The sequence below is a fragment of the Neltuma alba genome, unplaced genomic scaffold, assembly GCF_004799145.2.
Source record: "Neltuma alba isolate B1F8T4 unplaced genomic scaffold, ASM479914v2 tig00001633_pilon, whole genome shotgun sequence".
In the NCBI taxonomy this organism is placed as follows: domain Eukaryota; kingdom Viridiplantae; phylum Streptophyta; class Magnoliopsida; order Fabales; family Fabaceae; genus Neltuma; species Neltuma alba.
The window spans coordinates 470,937-493,040 of NW_021632543.1; the positions used below are offsets into that span (position 1 = coordinate 470,937).

General features: G+C 32.1%; 1 protein-coding gene and 1 long non-coding RNA gene across 2 annotated transcripts; both read right to left on the reverse strand.

The window, feature by feature from the left end:
- Positions 1 to 4,176: 4,176 nt before the first annotated feature.
- LOC114760128 (UPF0481 protein At3g47200-like) lies at positions 4,177 to 5,493 on the reverse strand. The gene has a single exon (XM_028949392.1). It carries the CDS (start codon positions 5,491 to 5,493, stop codon positions 4,177 to 4,179), a length of 1,317 nt encoding a protein of 438 aa, XP_028805225.1.
- Positions 5,494 to 19,525: 14,032 nt separating this feature from the next.
- On the reverse strand, positions 19,526 to 21,021 carry LOC114759987 (uncharacterized). The gene is made up of 3 exons (XR_003741998.1): positions 20,914 to 21,021; positions 20,657 to 20,740; positions 19,526 to 19,917 (listed from the first exon to the last, which is right to left on the reverse strand). It is a non-coding gene; the product is annotated as an uncharacterized LOC114759987 (long non-coding RNA).
- Positions 21,022 to 22,104: the final 1,083 nt, after the last annotated feature.

Consider the following 22,104-nt stretch of genomic DNA (forward strand, 5'->3'; position numbering starts at 1 on the left):
CTAGTATCGTACTCCTCCAACTATCACTGTTCTGTAAACCTGATTTCTTAACTCGCTTTGTTGCTGCATGCTCGAATGGGGATGGATTTGTGAGTGTAGAGGGTTTAGATGAAGAATTTGACCAAGATGGATTGAGTTTTAAAGTTTGAAATGTTGAAGTTGGACTTAGAGTTTTGAACTTAGGTCGTGGGTTGTGATAAGATAATGTGGGAATTAACTTATAATTTAAAAGGGTATTTTAAAAAAAAATCAACACATATTTTTGGTAAATAATTAATTTAATTAATTTTCTTAATTCATTGAAATTAATTAAATAGATCTTATACAAAGACGTGCATAGTAATGCAACAAATAGATGAAAAATAAAAGATGGATGATACTCTTTATATGACTACATATATCTACATACATATAAAGTGTTTACTTACATATACAATGACATGAATGAGACAATGCGCATGTGGAGATTGAGGGTCAAAATCTTCCAGCTATATCATATAACAAAGACTTATATGTTGAGAATCGCATGAAAAATTTGAAGGGAAAAAACAAAGAAAGCAAGCTAGCTTGGCAACTTGCGATCGAGCTAATCTGTGGTGGAGCGGACCCAAAGGCGTACTTGCTGAATTAGCTCACACCTTGGCAGATTGGCATTTTGCTCGCTAAGTCCACGGGCCCAGCTCATATGACCAACTCTATCAACAAAATTTGATTAACCACAACATTGCTTTTAATCTCCTCTTGATTTCTCTTTTTCCCCTTTCCTTTTCATTGATAGAATAAAAAGTACTGAATGTCTATTTTGAGTTATATAAGTAATATAAGCTAAGAATATTAGAAGCACTAATTACTGCATGTATTTCTGCTTAAGAGCAATCATCTTCTCTAGCATATAATAATATATCTTATTCTTAATATAATACCTACTTAGCCAATTTGAGAAAATTATTTTAAAAATTTAGTTAAGTTTGTTATTTATAGATATGTATTGTTTTTCCTAAACTATAGCAAGAAACACGAATAATGTGATATGCCTTTTGATTCATCCAAAAGATCGGTCCATAATCTGTAGTTTTACTTTTTATTATATAATCCTTTCAAAATTAATCTTATAAATCTAAGGAGTTGCACCTTTTTATGAGTCATAAATAATGCTACTTAATTTCTTGGACACTCAACTATAAATGGGACCACGCTAGTTTTGACTAATTGAGCTCGAATACAAATTTAAAAATTAACTTTGAAACTGGTTAAGTTTGAAACTGGTTAAGTTTGGACTTATGCTCAAAAGCCACGCATTTCATTTTTAGCAATTTATATTCTACATATAATATAAAAAAGAAATTCTAAGAAGACATCATTTACAAGTCATGAACAAAGATACAACTCATGTCTCAGATTTCATGAAACTACATAAGTTTTGACCAATTAAACTCTACATCTAAATTCGAAAATGATCACACCGATTAGACTTGGCCCTGAAAGTTATATGTTTCTATTTAGGCAAATAAGGTGGAGTATATCCATTCATGGAGTTCGAAATTCCATTACTTGTTGCATTATATTACCCTCAAACTCGAGCTTTTCTAATAAGTTTAGGTTTGGACCCAAAAAAGAAGACATTCGTGTTTAGGCTTGGGATGCGTTTTATTTTTTTTTCCCCCCAAATGATCGACATGGAGACATAGAACTTGAGAAACAGATACTTGCTGTGCTATCAGTTGATTCTTATTCAAACTTTACAAAGAAAAGTTTAATTACAACCATATCATAGGCCGTGATTTTAAACTAATCAAGTAGTCACAAATACGTGTGTGTGTGTGTGTGTGTGTGTGTGTGAAAACTAAGGAGTAACCATACTTGAAAAATATGAAGCCAAGCGCGTGCTCTCGCAGAGTCACGCATCAAACAATGGCATAGTGATGCCCATAAATGACAAGAAAATTTTTTTTTTATCCTTTTTAATGCGTGAACGTAACTATACTTATGAATCTGATGGCGAAGAAAGAGTTATAGAATGAAACAAGAGGTAACACAAAATTTTAAAGTAGCATAAATAAGAAAAGAGATGGTACAAGAAGGAGATAACTAACCTGAAGGTTTGATTATATTGATTTTGTGTAAAATTAAAGAGAATATATCATTTCAGTTGTAAACTTGGGACCAAGTGCTTACGCCTTTACGCTATGGAATAAATCATACATTACATAGGAACCAAGTCAACCTCAAAGTGTTCACTTAACAGTGAATTAAAATGAGACGAGTGGTGCATCTTCAATAGCAGCATAGGATAAGATTTTAATTTGTCTTATTCAAGAGAAGAGCAGGTTGGCAAAAAAAAAAAAACAGAGAGAGAAATGCGGATACCACTCATTGGCCATCACAACCTGGCATGTCTTTTTCTGAGTTTTTTTTTTTGGGGAAAATTACATACATTAATTTTGCGCCCACTAATTCAATGCATTTATGTTTTTCCCCAAAAATTATTAAAATCATTTTAAATACATATTGCTATAAAATGTTAAATTAATGCAAATTAAATTATTAAAATTACATCTGAATTATTTTAAAACTACATGAGGAAAAATGGAGAGAAGTCATGCCATAGCCATAAAAAAGGGACCACGTCCAACCAGGAGATAGTTTTCACTACTAAGAGAATGTTTTCACTACTTAGAAAATGTTGTATAAGTATAGCGCATATTTTATAGTGTTTGTTGGACTAAATACTACAGCTAGTCATTAAATTATTTTATTAAAAAATAGACCAAAAAGAAAAAGAAATTTCCACGTCATATCCACACACTTGACACTGGCTTCTACAGAAAGCAGAGAATAGTCCCACAAATTGAAAATGAACTTTGAGAGTTGTACAAGGGTTTTGTAGCTACATCTTGTTTCTGAAATGAGGAAATGACAGAACATATTGTCTGAGTTGAGGTGAGGGATTGTAATAGAATGGCAGTAATGAAAGATGCTATCCTCCGAGAGGTCGACAAGTATTCGTGTCTAAGGATTGCTTTGTATTTGTTATAAGGGTTATCATAGAACTTGTTTAAATCATTATAGAGAGGGTTATACTCACTATTGTAGTTTGTTGACACAACATTTCTGCAGAGACGGTTAATCATGGAAGCCACTGCATTATTGTCACTCAGAAAGTTCTGTATGATTCCCCTCTTAACCAACAGGTCAACATCCTTCTTAGTTTTAATAAGATGATCCCAGAGCATTATATAATCAGTGACATAGCTTGAATTGTACGTGACGGAGACACTGCTCAAATGCAATCACATTTCTGATCATAGTCTCAGCCCAATCACGTACTAGGAAGCATGGTATTGTCAGCATTCCATTTGAATATTGCACCTTTGTTAGGTTGCTAATTTGTTCGCGAGCCTTAAATTTAATACCTCCTTCGCGTAACTGGCTTGCACTGCATATGGGCTTCAGAGCCTTGTGAACTTCTCTTTCTGGTAATTCAACTGGTAAGTAAAACTTCCTTAGCATATCAGTGAGGTGATAAGGATGAAGATCAGCAAAACAACGTTGACGAAAATCGACAGAGGTAAGATCCGACTTGCTTGGATCTGTATACGCAAGAACTCTTTCTCGAAAGAATTGAATGCAACCTCAACAAATGATGAGGAATGTTATTGAAGCCAGTGGAATTACAAGCTGGTTGGAATATGCTCTCGAGAACGGTAATTGATTGTCAAGTAAAGGCAAGTCGGCTTGCCTTTGATTCGTCCGGGGCATATGCTCATAATCTAAATTTGGTACTTATTATATGTTCTTTTGAAACATGATATAACAAAATTGAAAAACAAAATTTCAAAGATTTGTGGACGGAAAGAGTAATATTAAAATTGAAATTGAAAAACTAAAGTGTTAAATTTACAAAACAAGATGAGAACTTGAATTTAAACTAACATGATTTGTTTTATTTTTTAGTTTTCTTTTTAAATAAAAATAGTCAAATGTTGTGACCCCTTGTTTTGATCCCCCTCTGACTAGTGACTGCCGTTAATGCTAAAACAAAAGTGATTATTTAAAGTGTTCAAATCTTCATATTTAAGGTGTCAGCTAATAATTATTTAAACTGTCCTCATTAGAGGAAAGGAGTCTACACATTGATCTTATAATATACAAGAACACAATCTTTTCCAAGGTGACTTATTTCTTAAATAAGGGAATGACAGAACATATTGTCTGAATGAGAGTGAGAGAAAGTAGCAGAATTCCACCAAATAGAGATAATTTTTTCCAAGGAGTGCTCCAGTGTTCACGCACAAAAGTTGCCTTATTCTTGTAGTAGGGGTCATAAAACTTGTTCAGCATCTTATACACATGGCTGTAACGTAGGCTATTTCTTGCAGTAACATTATCGCAGAGTGTGTTAACCATGGCAGCCACTTTATCATTGTCACCGAAGTTATGTATAATTCCCTTGTCAACAAGAATCTCAACGTCCTTCTCAGTGTTGATAAGACAATCTAAAAGAAATATGTAATCAGTCACGTAATGACTAAAAGGATGGTGACATTGCTCAAATGCAACCACATTTCTCAGCATAATCTCAGTCCAACCAGTTATCTTAATACTTGGAATTTCCAGTCGTCTTCCTTCAAAACATTGCACCTCAATCATACTCCGATCATCAGTAGGTTGAAATTCAATTCCTGCATCCTTTAATTGACTTATACCATATGAACGCTTTATTTCCATGTCAACGTCTCTTTGCTCCTTGTCTAATACATATAAGGTCCTCAACAAATCACACATGTGTTGCACTTGTTGAATTTTACCCCAATGTAGTCTTCGTTTACTACAAAATATTTGCATGTCGGTGGGATACATATTTTTCAGGAAGCTGGACGCAAGACCATCGAACGTAATCTCAAGAAATGAAATCTTGCTGGTGGGTGAACATACTTTATACAGGTCTTCAAGAACGAAAAATGGTATTTGATTCTCAAGTAAAACCAAGTCTAGCATTAAATATGACGTTGTACCAGGTTTTGCAGTTGAAGGCTCTTCTGACTTTGATTCATAACTTGCACAAAGGAACTCAATAATGAAAGAAGCATCAAGCATAATCAGTTTTACGAAATCATTAGAACACATCTTTATGTGTTGTGAATAACAGCGTCGAATTTCATCTTCCTTCCCTTTTACGGCTTCAAGTAACTTGTCAACTGGTTTCTTGCTAGGGATCCTCTTCAAAAATTTCTTGAAGTACCAGAATTTTAACTCTTGCGTTGATTCTAATATACTGTCTCCATAGTGATAGGGGCCAATGGAAACCACACTAGGGGTATAGGCTAGTTGATTTACCCTTCGAAGTTGAGGTGGCACCTTGTAGATGGTACAGCTTGATTGCAAAGGAACATCATCCTCGTCTGAATTTTCTAATCTGGCTTCCAAGTCATCTGAAATTTCTAGCCTGGCTTCCAAGTCGTTTAACAGGAGAGGCTTATTTTGTTTTGCCATTATTTCGATCTTCTCATGGACTGTAACGCATCCAAATTCGAAGGACCAATTAGAAAAATGTGATAAATTATAAGAATTTGGCCATCTTCGACGTTCCCCGTTTCCTACTAACTACCAATCTTCTTCATGTTATTAATTAGCAAACTTAACCCAAAGTGATCAACGTCAGGTTAATTAAGGCTCGAAAAGAAAACAACTAGAAAAGACAAAAAATAAAAATAAAAAATTAGTTTCAAATAGAAAACAACTATACAATTAATTAACAATATAAGGTGAGTAAAGATAAAAAGAAAACATAATTTAAGGAAATTAACAAATATTTTACAATTTTAAAAAATATAAATTTAAAAAAATTGTAAGATTTGATGTTTATACAATGCTTGCATATTTTAAAATTTACAGTTTTATAATATATAAATATATTTCTTACCCATTTCATCACCGCTATTTCTTTTTCAATTCATATAATGTACGAATATGCATAAAATATAATTTAGAAATATGACCAATTTTTTTACAGGTTATAAAAAAAAAAATCTGATCGGTTCAAAACAGTTGGACACTCTTTCTATTTTTTTTTTAACTTTTTTTTGCAGTTCAACCTGTTTTAGATTGATTCGAAATAATTCTTGATTCTTCCCTCAATTTTGTATGGTCAATAAGTTGGTTCTTTATCCAACTCTGGCTGGTTCAGCTGAACTGATTTGACTTTTCTTTAACTGCAAAACGGAAGGATGAGAATCTGACCAATATAATTAAACTGCAAGCTCTCAAGCTGCACTAAATTTAAATCCCTGAACTTCTGTAATAAATTAAACAATATGTTTATTATCAGGAAATTCTTATATTTTAATCATAGTAGAGCTGTGATTTTCTTCAGTTTAGATGACCTATGGTTTTCATTCTTGCATTGAGGGGTTTTCCATGTTAGTAATGTTGGTGTATCTTGCGCTATTTAATTTCTACCATATACTTGTTTTGTTCTCAGAAATTCTTGCAAGTGGTGAGAAAATATTTTCACTATGTGTAACTTATAGATTTGAGTTGTGTTTTTCTTATCATAGTGACATGAGGACCACGTTCTCAAGTTGGCAGGTTGTTAATTTCCTTCTGTATTTTGTAAATCGCCTAAGTGTTGTTGTTAATCCCTTTGTGCAGACCTTGACATTTACATTTTTCTCTCAACATAACCTCAAGTCACTACAAAAAAAAAGACTCTAGGTGACGACTTTCGGCGACGACCCCAAAAGTCGCCTCTGAAACTAAGACTTTTAGCAGTGACCTTTTTTGTCGCCGCTGAAAGTGGACTTTGAGTAGCGACTTTTTGTGTTGCCGCTGAAAGTTCACCGCTGAAAAGTGGACTTTTAGCGGCGACTTTTTTTAGCAGCGACAGGACTTTCAGCGACGACTTTATAATGTCACCGCTGAAAGTGTAATATAATAATATATATTTTATTTTACAATATTAATAAACAAATTCAATCTGGCTCAGTGGCAAGAAGATTAGACACGAAAGGAGGTGGTCACGAGTTCGAACCTTGAAGAAGACACATTTGAAGTGAAAATATTTAGACGATGATGTGGCGGGAAGGAGTGCTATAGCCATGACGTGGAGGTGGCTAGTGATGATGTGGCGGCCGGCGATGATGACGTGGCGGCCGGCGGTAATGACGTGGCGTTGGTAAAGCTAATTCTTTTTAGGCATTATCACCGTTGAAAGCACTTTCGGTGGCGACAAGAATGTCGCCGTTGAAAGCACTTTCGGTGGCGACAAGAATGTCGCCGTTGAAAGTGTCTTTCAGCAGCAACATTCTTGTCGCCACTGAAAGTGTTTTTAGCAGTGACAAATGTTGCCGCCGAAAATGCTTTCAGCGACGACAAATGTGCCCACTGAAACTTCTAAAAGTCACCGCTGAAAGTGCTTTTTAGCAGTGACCTTTTTAGTCGCCACTAAAAGTTTTCAGCCATGGCTGCTACGGCAATGACTTTTTAGCGGCGACAAGTCGCCATTGAAAACTTTCAGTGACGACTTTTATACTTTCAGCGGCGACTTTTTGTCACCACTGAAAGTCAATTTTTTTGTAGTGAGTGGTTGTTACTTCTCTTATACTCATATAAATTGCCTAATTTTTATTTTTGATATTCCTATTTCACTTGTTCATTCATACATATACATTTGTATTCGTATTTGTTTTGTTACATATATCACTACCACAAAAAGGATTTCTTATATCAGTTAATAAGGGGACATAAAAGCTAATGACGTAGCTTCTTAACAATTCTACATCGGTTAAAAAAAAACAAAAAGTTCAAAGTCACATTCTATGTCATTTTTAATTAATAACTGATGTAGATTGTAGAATTTTTTTTTGAAAAAAAGCAAAACAAAACAGATATACGCAAGGGTAGTATTCAGACTCATCACAGCCATATTTAAACAATAACGTGGAGCTCAACAATGCTGGTGTGAATGAGAAAGGATGATCTCGTGGGCCTCAAGATAATGACGCCATAATAGTGAGTTTGAAGATGCTGGGTTAAGAGAATGAAGAAGATAAAGAAAACAGGAAATGATGAAGAGTCTCGGGAGAGTGACAGGTTAGATATATTTATGGGTAGGAGAAAATAGATCGTTCAATTAAAAATAACTAAGGATCATGATAGTGATCGTGTGTCCTAACAGATACAAGCAATTAATCTAATATATTAGGAAAGAAATAATGAAAAATAAATATAGAATAACATAAAATGAGATTATATCTCATATTCTAGCCTAAAAATTAAGAGATAATTATAATTAGTAAATAAAAACAATATGGTATAATAAAAAAATAAATAAAAATAATATTAACAATTATAATAATTGGGAACCATTATAGAAATAACCCACGTGGTTTCTCTTAAAAATTCAACTTTAATTTTCTTTCCTAAAAAACATGTCTTGCTGCATCCGTTCTTGTTTGATTTGAACCTTTATAGATTGTTTATTTTATGTCGGTCAAATTTTGAATCAATATAAAAAAATGTTAATTTTATTACAAAAATGCTAGTACATTTTTTACGTTGTTTTTTCATTTAACAAATGTAAATAGGCGCCATAAAATGTGTCTTTTTTTTTTTGTAGTACTGTATATTTCTTTATGCATTATATAATTAAATGAATTGGATTACTTGGTGCGAGAATTTTTGGGTGTGCTAGAATTTTTTGATGTGCTAAGAGACTACGGGTTCAAACCCTCGAGCTACCTTATTGGCAAAATATCTTTGGTAGTCGGCGCTCCAATGGCCAGAGCTCTAGGAACAGTTGATCATTTTTTTCAAAAAAATATAATGAAGTAAGGGCCCTAATGTTTTTTTTTTCATCCATAGAGTTTAATTTTATTTTAGTTCAAGGGAGTAGTGTAGTGAAAATGCAGAATCTTTTGGAGCTATTTGAAATTAAGGTGCTATAGTGGGGCCTATCTGAAATTTTCTCAATTCAGAAGTGCAAATTTTCAAAAATTAGTAAAACCTAAGACCTTAAGTTACGGGTACCACGTAAGAAAAAGAGATAATTAATTAACCTTCTTCGTCGAACTTCCTCGTTGCGAAACTGAAGTGTAGAGATAAACCTTAACCATCCATATAACAAAAAGGGACCTAATTGATTAACTCACCAACTTCATGTCACTTATAACATTGTTTTCGAATCTCCTCTTGATCTGTCTTTTTCATTGATAAAATAAAAAAGTACCGAATGATTATTTTGAGTTATTATAAGTTAATGATATTAAAAATACTGGTTACTGTGTGCATTTCTACTAAAGAAAAATCATCTTGTCTTCTTACAATATCATGTAAAATCTTTATAATTTTACTTTTTATTATTATATATTCGTTTCAAAAAAATAAAATATTAAAAATTTAAAAACTAAAACATTAAAAGAAAAGAAAGAAAATTCAAACCTTATGAGTAGGGAAAAAAAATTAGGCTGGTAGAACACGACGTTTAAATCTAAGTTGATACTACAAAATATCAAATATTAATTATATGAAAAGGGGTTTAGGGTTGATTAAATTTAAGTTGATGCTACAAAATATCAAATATTAATCGAAGCCTAAAATAATTCCGACTGATAGATATATGATTAGATGTCAGATATAATCGTTGGCGATACGATATATTCAGTTGTCTTATCTGGGAGTGTAAAAGCAGTCAAAATTATAATACAATTTGGGGAAAATAAGGAGCAACCATGCTTAAATATATGAAACCATGGCATAGTGATGCACAAAATTAAATCAAAATCATTAGAAAAAGTTTTATCCTGTTTAATGCCTGAACTAAACTCATGAATCTGATGCTGAAGGCAAAGTCATAGAATAGAATGGAATAAGAGGTAGCAAAAAATTTGAAGTAGCATATATCAGAAAAGAGATGGTAAAAGAAGATAACTAACCTGATGGTTTGATTGATGTTCAAGAGATTCGTGAGAATATAACTCAACTTCCCTTGTAAACTTGTCCACGAAGCGCTTCATGCCTTATGTACTATGCATCACATATATAAGGAGTCAAGTCAGCTTCAAGTCTTCCCTAATTATATTATAAAGGCCATTGCTCATGAAAATCTTTGTTTGTCTTATTGTTTTTGGGACTATAAATTACCAGATAGTTTATTGCATCGAGCTTTGATATGATGACAATGTTTATTTAAAAATTGGTGCGTCTGGTAAAATGTCGGCCCCTATTCCGCAATCAGAACGTGGGTTCATGTGACTATACCGACCACCTTGTCGGTAGGTAATTTCCACATCCCAAGTCGGGGGAAAAAAAAAAAATACCAAAAACACACTTTTGAAATTTGAGTTTCATTCATATTGACTAGATGGATTTTAATGGACAAATTTATTTGTTTTGTTCCGAGAGAAACTGATCCTCATATCCCTGTAATCCTCATAGTAAGAGCGTCTCCCCCTCGCCTTTTGCTTCTTGTATCACAGCTTGGATAAACAAATAAAAGTCCCAGATGAGAAAGGTGTCATTGTGGGGTAGCGGGGTTTTTAATTGTTTATACAATCTGTGATACCCGGAGCAGATGTCTAAGAAGGAGCTCTTATGGAGGTTCTTAGAAGAACCACTAGCCGCTTCTAAGTTTCTAATGTCGTTTGCTCCGAGTGGAAGTCCTCAAATCTGACGAAGTAATTTATAAGGAGGGCTTTTTTTTTTTTTGAAAAACAAAATATAACGATAGCGACTGATTACAAAACTTGATAAAACTGTAGGGAGTTGGGGATTTGTTTTCCACTTTTTCATATTATTTTAGAGTAATGGGCTAACATGGTCAAATCTCTCGTCTATACAATCCATGTCTTGCTTAGAGAAGTGTGTTGGCTGTTTAACCACACAAAAAAAAAAAAATATTCCCACCATTATTTATTGACGCACAAGCGGTAGTGAAATATTTAAAATGAATGATTGGCGCGGAAACAGCATATGGAACAAATTTTAGGAGAGATAAGGAGAGGAAACAGTGTACTTTCTCTCTTCTTTCAGGGGGGAAAAAACTCAATTTTAGAAGAAAAGGAGAGGGAGGGAGGAAGTATTGTCCAATCCTCACAAAATTAGTCCTGGCACTTGTTAAATGTTTTATCCTATGTTCAGTATGACCTAAATGGATAGAAGTGGAGAAAGAATTTAATGGCTTCGATTTAAAAAATTGAAGGAGAGAGAGTTTATTTTAATTAAAATTGTATAACCCCACTTCTTTAATGTCTCAAACTGAACCCATTAAAATTTTTACGTCCTTCCCTTTTCCTCCGGTCCCTCCTACCAAGCACACACTAAGTGTTACCCTTCGGTTTTTCTTCGCTCGGTTCCCTTGATCCTGACCATTCACGACACCTCCTAGAGCCGCAGGCCTCATCACCGTCAATCCAAATCTCCAAGACTCATCAAACAAGTTTGCGCAATTAGGATCCACACCAAGAGAGAAATTATCGTCGAATCCCTTGTTGTAGATGTGGTTGTAGATCTCCTTCTGGCTCAATAAGAATAGACAATCGCTGCTACTGTTGTCTTCTTGTCCTTTTTCTACCTTCATTTGCGGGCCATTTCTTACACCCATAAAGCTGTAACAATCTCCGGTTCATATCAGAACAGAGAACCTTCCCACCGCCGGGATTGATTTCCGCAAGCTTACCACCTCTAGTGACGATAGCTGGAATAAAGAACAATGGTTTTTTCTTTCTGAACTTGGATAAATAAAGTAATTTATAAATTTATATAAAAATTTGGAAAATTAATCTGACAATTCTTATAATTTCACCAAATAATAATTTAGACTAATTTAAGGGGGTGTTTGGATGTAACCAAACTATGGTTTGGAGAATAGCTTCTGGAAAATAGATTATGGGGAGAATAGATTTTTTGAAAAATAAATTTTGTGAAAAAGTGATTCTGAGAAGTAAGAGTGTTTGGATAGTTGTTACCAGAAGCACTTTTTACATATACAAATTACTAAAAAGGGCATAAGTTAATATGATAATTATATAAAAGATAGATTTTATAATATATTTTAATTTGAAAGGATAAAATTGTTAACAAAATAATTTTTACTAACATAATTAATAATATATAAGATAATATAATTAATAATTAATTAATATGTGTATATATATTTATAAATTATGAGATTAAAAAATTTTTTGTAAAAAATGAATAATTTTTACCAACAGAAAAATATTATTTCATTCTAAAAACAACAAGATATATATCCCATAAGCTCTTCCACTCTTTCTTTTTCCTCCAAAAGTAGAAAATTTCTGCTTTTGCCAAAACAATGGTTTCTGAGTCAAAACCATGGTTTTGGTTTTTCCTATGGTGTTTAGGTAATTTTTTCTCAAATTATGGTTTGGGTTTGGGTTTGGGTAATCACGCAAACACCTCTTAAGACTTTATGTATTAACCCTCATTTTATTCATATAATTGATTTTTCATTCAAAAAAATTCACCAAATTTTGAATCAATTCCTATAGATTTTCTCGTTTTTTTACTCAATCCTTATTAGTTGATTTGGTTAAAAAAAAAAAATCCCTATTGCTTGCACTATAAGATCTGCCTAAGCACGTCGTGTTCCTCAGTTGCACCACGAACACCATTATCTCTCTCACACAGTTCATTTACTCTCTTTCTCCTCCAACATCATCGTCTTTATCTCTTCCTGCACAAGCTTCATTCTATTTCAGATTTATCAAATCATACCCAAAATAAATTCAGACAGAAAAAAACGACCCAAAAAATAATAAAGAAATAAATGCCTTTTTTTTGGTTTTCAGCCATCCGGTTGGAGCTGACCTTTCTTAACACAAAGAACTTTGTTAAATCTGAATTGTTTCAAAAACGTTGGACTACTCGTCAATTCGATCTGCAACTAACTTTTTTTTCCCCTTTAAATGGATTAGTGCTGTAAATCGGGGAGGCGAAGGGCTTTTTGAGAAAAAGAAAATTCGGACTCGAACCACATTCAAAATTCAGAAGTAATGGAAGTTATCCTAATCCAGAATTTGGGGCACTAGTCCAGAATTCATTTTGAATCATTACTGTCGTTTCAAGTACATCTAGCCTCTTCTAATCCCAAAGGAACTTTGATTGTGACCAAAATGTTTATCATCCAAGGCGGAAATAACCTCATCCACTCCTAAACATCCCTCTGCCTATTTGCCCCCACAAAAGATCAGACAATTGCTTTTGGATCAATCAAGTGAATGTTATTCTCCACACAATGAATTAAAGACTCTTCCAAAGGCGTCCAAGAATTTCACCAAAAGTTTGTCATGAACCCACTCTTAACTTGTCCACCCGTATTCTAAATAAACTACTCTTAGCTTCACCAAGTCGCGAAGGAGTTACTTCATCTCATAAGTTTCACTCCTACAATCACACTTAGGGGATGTTTGGGTGATTGTCCAAACCATGGTTTGGGAAAAAATTACCCAAACACCTATCAATTTTTCAAAACCATAGTTTTATGATAAAACCATGGTTTGCCTATCAAAACCAAGGTTTTGTAAAAAGGTAAAAAATTTTGCTTTTTGAGTGGTTCTCCCCCCACCCCCTACGTATGGTTTTTTCTTTTTTGGTTGAAAATAATTATTTAGTTTTCTAAAAACATAATCTTATATTTTATAATTATATATACACATATCAACAATTACCACATCTTGTTTTTAATATAAGATCTCATTTGATTTGTATTTGGTCCTAAATATAAAACCTCAATCTACTTTATTTCTCATATTTGTCTATCGTTTTTCAAGTTATAACCAATAAACTTGATTAATAGGGATATTGTAGGAAAGACAACACCTGTTTATTACAAATAACTAACTTAACTTATTTTTTTAATTTACTCAAATTAGTCAACTAACTCTTACATTTACAACTGGATATAGTAATTAATATATGTTTTTATACATTGTTTATTATGTTGGCAAAAAAAATTAATAAATTTATTATTTGGGTATTTAATGTAGGACCTAATTGGAGATTTAATATTGGTTTTAAATGTAAGATTATTGTTTCGGTCATTAATGTAAAACCTAATTAAAGAGTTAATATATAGACAAGGTCTTAATACCTTCATCAATAGAATTTTCGTTTCACATGGCTCGGCTTTGTGACTCCATAAGAGATCAAATTATTCACTATATACAAAAATAATCATGTCCCTTTTATTTCCTTTTTTCTTTTCAGATAATGTAATGTGTTGTTAAAAAAAACTATTTGGAGAAATATATTTTGTTGCAACCTCTATTATTAAGACAATTAATATGAAATTTTTTTGTGTGGTTATTTAATTTTGTGAAAAAAAATATGGGATTTCATCTTTAAAATTTTTAAGAAATAATAATATTTTTTTGGCAAAAGTAAATCATTTTCCTAAAAACATATTTAATTATTTTATTAATATATACACTTTAATTTTTTATTAATTATATTATTTATGTCTTATTTATTATGTGGCCAAATTATATATTATTAACAAATTTATTACTTCAAATAAACATATATAATGAAATATATCTTACATGTAATTATCATTTAAACTTATGTCCCTTTTAGTAATTTCCACGTATCAAAAAGCACTTCTGACAACAATTATCCAAACACTCGCACTTTATTAGAATCACTTTTTCAGAAAATCTATTCTTTCAGAATCTATTCTCCAAACCATAGTTTTGCCTAATCCAAACACCCCCTTAGTTTTCAAACATTGCACCCCTAAGGCTAAAGGTTAAATGAGCATGCCCTTACATAGTTTCATTGTGAAAGTAATATTTTTCCTTCTTAGATCCTTAATCTCTAAGCCTCTATTTGCTCTGTCTTGCTTAATTGTATCCAATGAGATTAAATGTATATTTCTGCTGGATTGTTGTTAAATTCCAAAGGAATGTCTCATTCCTTTAGCCCGTTTTGGAATGAGCATCGTTTGCATCAAATGACCGGCATTGCTGAGAGAACTGATTTTATCAAGATGGTTCTACCACCCATGGTTAACAGCATGCTTTTCCACCTAGCTAACTTCTGTTGTGTTCTTAGAATTAGAGGAAGGAAAACCTCTTTGGTCATCTTATGCAGAAGGGGAACTCCAAGATACTTCCCAAGATCAATTGTAATTCCAATTCTTAACTATTGACATAGTTCAGTAGCTCTGTTAAAATTCATATTTCTGGAAAAGAAAGCCTTAGATTTTGCTAAGTTGATTCGAGCCTATCATCACTTCTCTTATTACTTCAATTTGCTCAAAGCCTTAGATTTTGCCAAGTTGATTCGAGCCTATCATCACTTCTCTTATTACTTCAATTTGCTCCGAAGTGGCCTCCCCAAGTAAAACAGATCATCTGCCAAAAAAAAAAAAAAAGAGGATAAGAAATAGAAGGCCCTGATTAGCTGAATTTAATCCCTTTCCATCTGCCAGCTTGAACTTCCTTGCAGAGCTGATGTCCCAGCCTTTCCATACATAAGACAAACAAGTTGCAGCTCAGGTGATCTCCCTTGTCTAAGCCCACGGGATGGGTGAAAGGTGTTTGAACTATCACCATTCCATAAAACTTGTGTAGATGTCGAGGTTATGCATTCCATGATTAGGTTAAAACTTCAAGTAAATCAAACTTTAGCCGATGCCACTTTTGTGTTCATCTCTACTAGCTGACTACATATGTATCACTCCCTTCATCCTGTATAAAAGTTGTCATTATGTTTACAAGCTAACAATAACCACAAGAGTATTATACACACACACAACAAATATAATGATTAAGTTGGTAGCCATTCATACATGAGCTTTGACCTATTTCTCTATGGTTTGGATGAAAGTGAGCAAGAGCAGCAAAGTTGCAGCAATCACAGATGCAATTTTCCAAGGAGTGCTCCAGGCACTTTATAGATGCAACCACTTGATGCTAAGGGAAGCTTTCTAGACTCTGCAATTTTCAACTTGGCTTGGATATCTTTTTATCTGGCTCTAAATAAAATTGCCTCACTAACGAGGATTGGGTTTAGTGCAAGAAATTAGTCCCTTACAATGTGACGAACTAAAGTTCGAATTTTTACTAAGAAAAATACCAACATTTAGTATCCAAAAATATTTCAAATAAGATTATTTGTAATAGGAGGATACCTACCCATAGCCAAAATAAATAAATAAATAAAATTGTCTTTATATAAAAATAAAAATCATTCTATACTACTAAATGAAAGACTTTTGCATCGGTTTTTTAAAACAAGTAATAATTTTCAACATTCTAGATTGGTTAGAAAATATTTTTTAGGTTAGTTCTAACCACAGCTGATTTGGAAAGTGAACCTTTTAGATTGGTTAAAGACAAAAGGATTTTTGTTTTTAAATCCTCGTTCTAAATTCTAATAAGTTGTAGACGGGATAGTGACGTTAAAAACGTAAAAGTTAGATTTCTTCTTCCAAAAAGAAAAACAATAGAAATGTTTTTCTGAATTACCCACATTCCATATAAATACCTCTGTTTTGGGAGAATAACCGACAAGAAAGATGGGAAGAAATTAATTATTTTAAAGGATCATGAATTAAAAAATGACATAAAATTAAAGGCCAACATTTTAAGAGAAGTAAATAGACAAAAATGCCCTTACACAGTTGACACATATTTGGCTACAAATCCCATAACATTAGTTGCAAATCACGGAAGCTCAGTCAAGCAAATCAAAGAAAATCAATAGCAAATGAGTTATAAATTATGAAAAATCTGGAAATACTTGAAAATATTAAAATATTAATTGTAAACGGAAAAAAAATGATACCACATTCCATCCTTATCAAAAGGATGAGTACGAATTATGCTCATTGTAGACCATTATATTGATTTTGAATGGATTAGATTTAATATAATTTTTTTTGGCTCAAACAAAATATAAAATTTTTTAGTTTATAAACAATTTTTTCTAAAATAGCACATAGCATCCTCATCTTATTTCCCAAGTACACATAGCACCCTAATCTTTTAAGTGTTGCAATTTTACCTATAATTTTTTTTTAAAATTTGATGCAATCTTACCCTTTCTATTCATTTAAAATTACTCTTTTCTTTTTATTCATCTTAACAGTTGAAATTAATAATTATGGTTTCTTTTATAAATTATTAACAACTTTCATAGCAAGCAACCAAATTATAATAATGTAAAAAAAAAAAGCTAAAAACAATAGGTGAAATTATACCATATTTAGATCATGGATAAAATTGCATACTAAAAAAATTAAGGTGTTGATGCACCTAAAGAAGATCAAGGTGTTGAATGTAATTTCACCCGAAAATTAATATTAAGAATTTCAAATGCAAGCCATCTAGATCAAATTCTGAATATGGTTCACATTTCATCACAGTGATAAATACTGAATACAGAAAAAATTAGTTGTATATGAATTATAAATCGTGAGTCAATCTAGACACTTAAAGAATTTAGCCAATTGATCCTCCAACTTTAAGAATGGATGAATCCTTTGGTTTTTATGATCAAGCTTTTGAGATTTACAAAACTATCACAATGATTTGCAGCCAATCTTCTGCTTTTTATATATATATATATATATATATTTCAAGCAGGACATCCATAATTTACATACAATTTCTACATTTTATAACTTGCTTTTCAACTGACTTCTCAAGATTTGCAGCTAAATCTGCAGCTCATCTTTTATAATTTGCTACTGAGTTAGTTCCATATTAATTGCATAAGGGCATTTTTGTCCATTTGTTTCTTTTTCAAAGCTAGGTTCTTTTAGATAATTTTAAAATTTATATGCTCTTTAAAATAATCAGTCTGCTTACATGGTCCTTATATTTCATTCTCCCCTCTATTTTTTTTCCTATTATTGTATAAATCCTAATAAATTTCATGAGTTCAAAAATATTTACAACATTCAGAATCTAATGAATTTCATGATAAAAAAGAAGTTCAATTAATAAATCAACAAATAAATTTCTCCCCCTCAATTTGCAATGCAGAAATTAATAATAATAAAAAGAAATAGTTGGATTACATTAACCAGCCCTCCTATTTCTTAAGAAGCAAAAACTGACATTCTCTTTGCTATCCAATTTAACAAAGGAAAATTAGGTTAACACAAAACTCTTATTACTCAAGATGATTGTCATATGTGTGTGAGAGAGAGTGTTAAACATAAATGGATTTTGCAGCATTTCCAAAGATACGCTTGCAGCACCAGAAAGTAAATTAATGACAAAGGACAAAACACGAAAAACAGAAAAATAAAAACCTAGCAGTTAAATATTAACAATATCAACGTCATTATTATCTTTATTTTCATCTTCATCTTCATCAGTATCATCAAGATCAGCAATATTTGATTGTTCTTTACTACAAGTGAACTCTTCTTCAGTGATAAAAATATTAAGGTTTTTGTTTTCATTTACCTTATCTAAAAGAAAACTATGCAGTAATTATAAGTACAAATAAGAACCTGAACATTTGTTCGAATAAGAAAAGTTTTGCACTTTGTTAAAATATGTAAACAGATGGTAAATGGAGATCTACTAGCTATTATGGTGATTAAAATGTTAAGAATATCAGCTACCATTCTTGAAATAATTGAAAATTGATTTTAATTGTTCTTCCACAAGTCCAAGACATCTAATTCTTTTCAATTATCTAGCTTGAGTATTGATTCTTCTAAGTATTTTTCTAATTTAACCTTATTCATAAAAGACTAATCTATAACTTTATAAATATATATAAAAAATAAGCAGGCTTAAAAGGGCTAGCCCTTGGCCCTAAAGGGTTGGCCCTTCTATTTTTGAGTCCTATAAGGTTAGTCTTTTTAAGTCTAATTTCTTTTTAAACCACCTAAAATACAAGCCCGGCCCTCAACTTAAAAGGGCTTAAAAGGGCTGGTCTGATGGGCTTTGCCTGTTTTGACAGCTCTATCCTTAGTATAAGACTTAATTGTTGAGTTGATCTTGTTTCTAAACATAAGATATATTTTTCATATTTACGAGCTTTTTCTAAATTATCCCTATTGACACTCTATCAATCATAATCAAACAGGAGAGGGAGGAAGAATATTAAGAAAGATAATTATAGTGTTTTAAAAAAACATATCATATTTTTATGATTAACTTTCCAAACTTTCTTAATCTGATCAAAATAGATTTTATATTAAGGATTGAAAAAGTAACGTGTAAATGTAACAAAAGCAAATCAAACAGTAATATTTGAGAACTAATTTGCAAAAACCTCAGCATTCAATGAGATGTAAGAGGTACTAGGTCATTGACATGGTTCAAGACCTCAAAAAAATTTACAGATTTTAAACAAAAATGGATTTTGCAGCATTTCCAAGTTGTGCTAAACCAAGAATGGAGTGCTGGCATAAAATTACCGTTGAATTAAGTGCTTAATTCTAACAAAAGACATGATATCTCTAAAAAGACATGGCGTTTCTAAAATGCCCTTGTTTAACATTAGATTGTATATTATTACCTCCAGTTCGTCATATTAAGAAAATTATATAAGATAGTTATTTGTAACAAATATATGTTAGTTTTTTTTAAACTATCATCTTTAATTATATGCATGGAAATAAATTTTTAGTAAAAACCTCTAAGCATGCACAAATAAATAGATATTTTGGAGGAAAAATTATAAACTTAGAGATAAAATCCAAATCCAAACTTTCAAGTAATCTTAAATTAAGGATGAGAGGTGGTAGTTAAGTTGCTGAACATTTTCAATTGAGCAGAGAAAATCTTACCAATTGTGATGCCTTCGACATGATATTAACACATGTTGAAAGAAGAATCAAAATCAATGATCAAAATATATATCTTCCAAGGCTTTCCCTGCTTGCACCTCTCAGCAAGTTTCTGTTCGTGTTGATAAGTCTGAGCTTCCCTGAGCATGTGTCAGCAGTTTAAGAATTACATATGGTGGATGGATGTCATGATAGCCAGGTTTCTGACGTGAAAGATCTAAATCAATAAAATATTTACCCCTTACATAAATTACAAGCGCTATTTTAAGTGTACGATGAACACCTATCGAAAAAGTAGTCATATTTATGTGCAAGCAAGTGAAGCTTGTTTGGAAAACCATCATAGGTTAGGTGTAACCAGTTTTGGTGTTCATCTATTTGATGAGCACTAGAAGCTAATCAGATCTGAACCATCTATATCTTATTTGGATGGTTTAGATTTGATTTTTTTTTATTTATTTAAAATAATTATTTTAAAATGTATAGAATCTAAAATAGTGATGATCTCTTAACTATCATTCTTTCAAAAAATAGTTTTTTCTATTTAAAAATAATTAATTAAAAATTTTAAATCTGGATTGTTAAAATGAGATATAGACAGTTCAGATCTAATGATACTCATCAAAGAGATGAGCACCGAAACTGGTTACTAGGTTAACGTGCTTTCAATGCACAAAATCACTTAACAACTACCCATCAGTAAGCAACATTTCTGAACAATTACTTTCCGATCAGAGTACACTTTCAATTGTCCCCTCCATTTAATATTCCACGCCGAAGATAAGTCATCTCAAATTGATTTAAACTAATCTCATAGGAAGCTATTTCCTGAAAAATCCAATTCACTCTCCGCAAGAAAAGAAGAAACTAAAATCTAACCTTGCTCTTTCTGTTCTTCTGAGACCAGACCTGCACCTGTCGAGGTCACAGACCTAGCTGCTTCGCCAGTGCCAACTTTTGCTCCTGCAACACAAGATCTCTACGATTAGAGTAACTTTAAGTTATCGTACATAACAATTTGGATCCCGACATGTTTGGTTGGTGAGAAAATCAAGAAATACTTTCTCATGGACACCAACGGAACAATGAGGCGATCCAGATCTGGAAGCAGATAGGATAAACAGTTTATTACTTACGGGATGCTCCCCAAGAATAGCAGACTGATCTTTGGAGTTTAGCTTCTTCCTGGAAGTTTGCTTTTCTTCTTCGCTGATTCCTTGAGAAAGCTCCGTCCAGGTCGCATGTTCTTCTAAATACGACACCGTATGACAGGCGGGCGAAACGGCGGGCGGACGGACGGACCAGCTAATGTGCTTGTCCGCCAACAGGTTCAGTATCCCGTGTTGTTTTTGAAAAATGTTTAATAGAATAACAGGGGAAATTGCAAAAAATAGACTCTGAAATTTAAAAAATATAAATAAAAACACATAACAACTTTATGAGTTTTGACAAAGCCATAATGAAGTTGCTATGGATTTCTATGCGTATTTTTCAAATTTCAAGTATTTAATTGTGAATTTTCCAAAATAATACCAACTAAAAATAAAGGGAAAATTGCAAATAAATACCCCAAAATATGTAAAATTACGATTTGAGACTCTTAATTGGGAAAAGAACAAGGACCTAGTCTCATTTTTACAAATATAAAATCGTGGTGAAATATCCGAAATGTCCCTTAGCCAAATGACAAATTGACTATGAGAAATGACAAGTTCACTTCAACTAATATCAATTTCAGTAGACCAAATCACAATTTGGCTAACAGTATGCTAAATGATGAGTTGACTGTGAGAAATGACAAGTTCACTTTAACAAATGATAATTTCAGTAGATTAAATCACAATTTGGCCAAGGAGCATTTTAGATATTTTACCCATATTTCATATTTACAAAAATAGAACCGGGTCCTTATTTGCTATTTTTTAAATTTAGAGTCTCAGATCATAATTTTACATATTTGGGGGTCTTTATTTGCATTTTTTTTAAAAAACAATTACCAAATAACTAGCATGCCGTGTTGCTTTTAAAAAATGTTCAAGAAAATATTTTGAAAATATATTATCTTTATAAATTTTTATAGAAATAATTACAAGATTTACTTTTGTTTAATAGAGTCCTTTAAGGTTAGTTTTAGGGAAAAAGATAAATAAAATAACCTGAAAAATGTTAAATGACAAATCAGATTATAAAAATGTGTTGTCATTTTTCTTTTAAGTATAATCAATTGTTATCAAAATATAGTAAGCAAGACTTATTTAAAAGGGAAAATGACAAATAAAGACTCCTGAATTATCAAAATTACATATAGGTCACTTGAATAAGCAAAA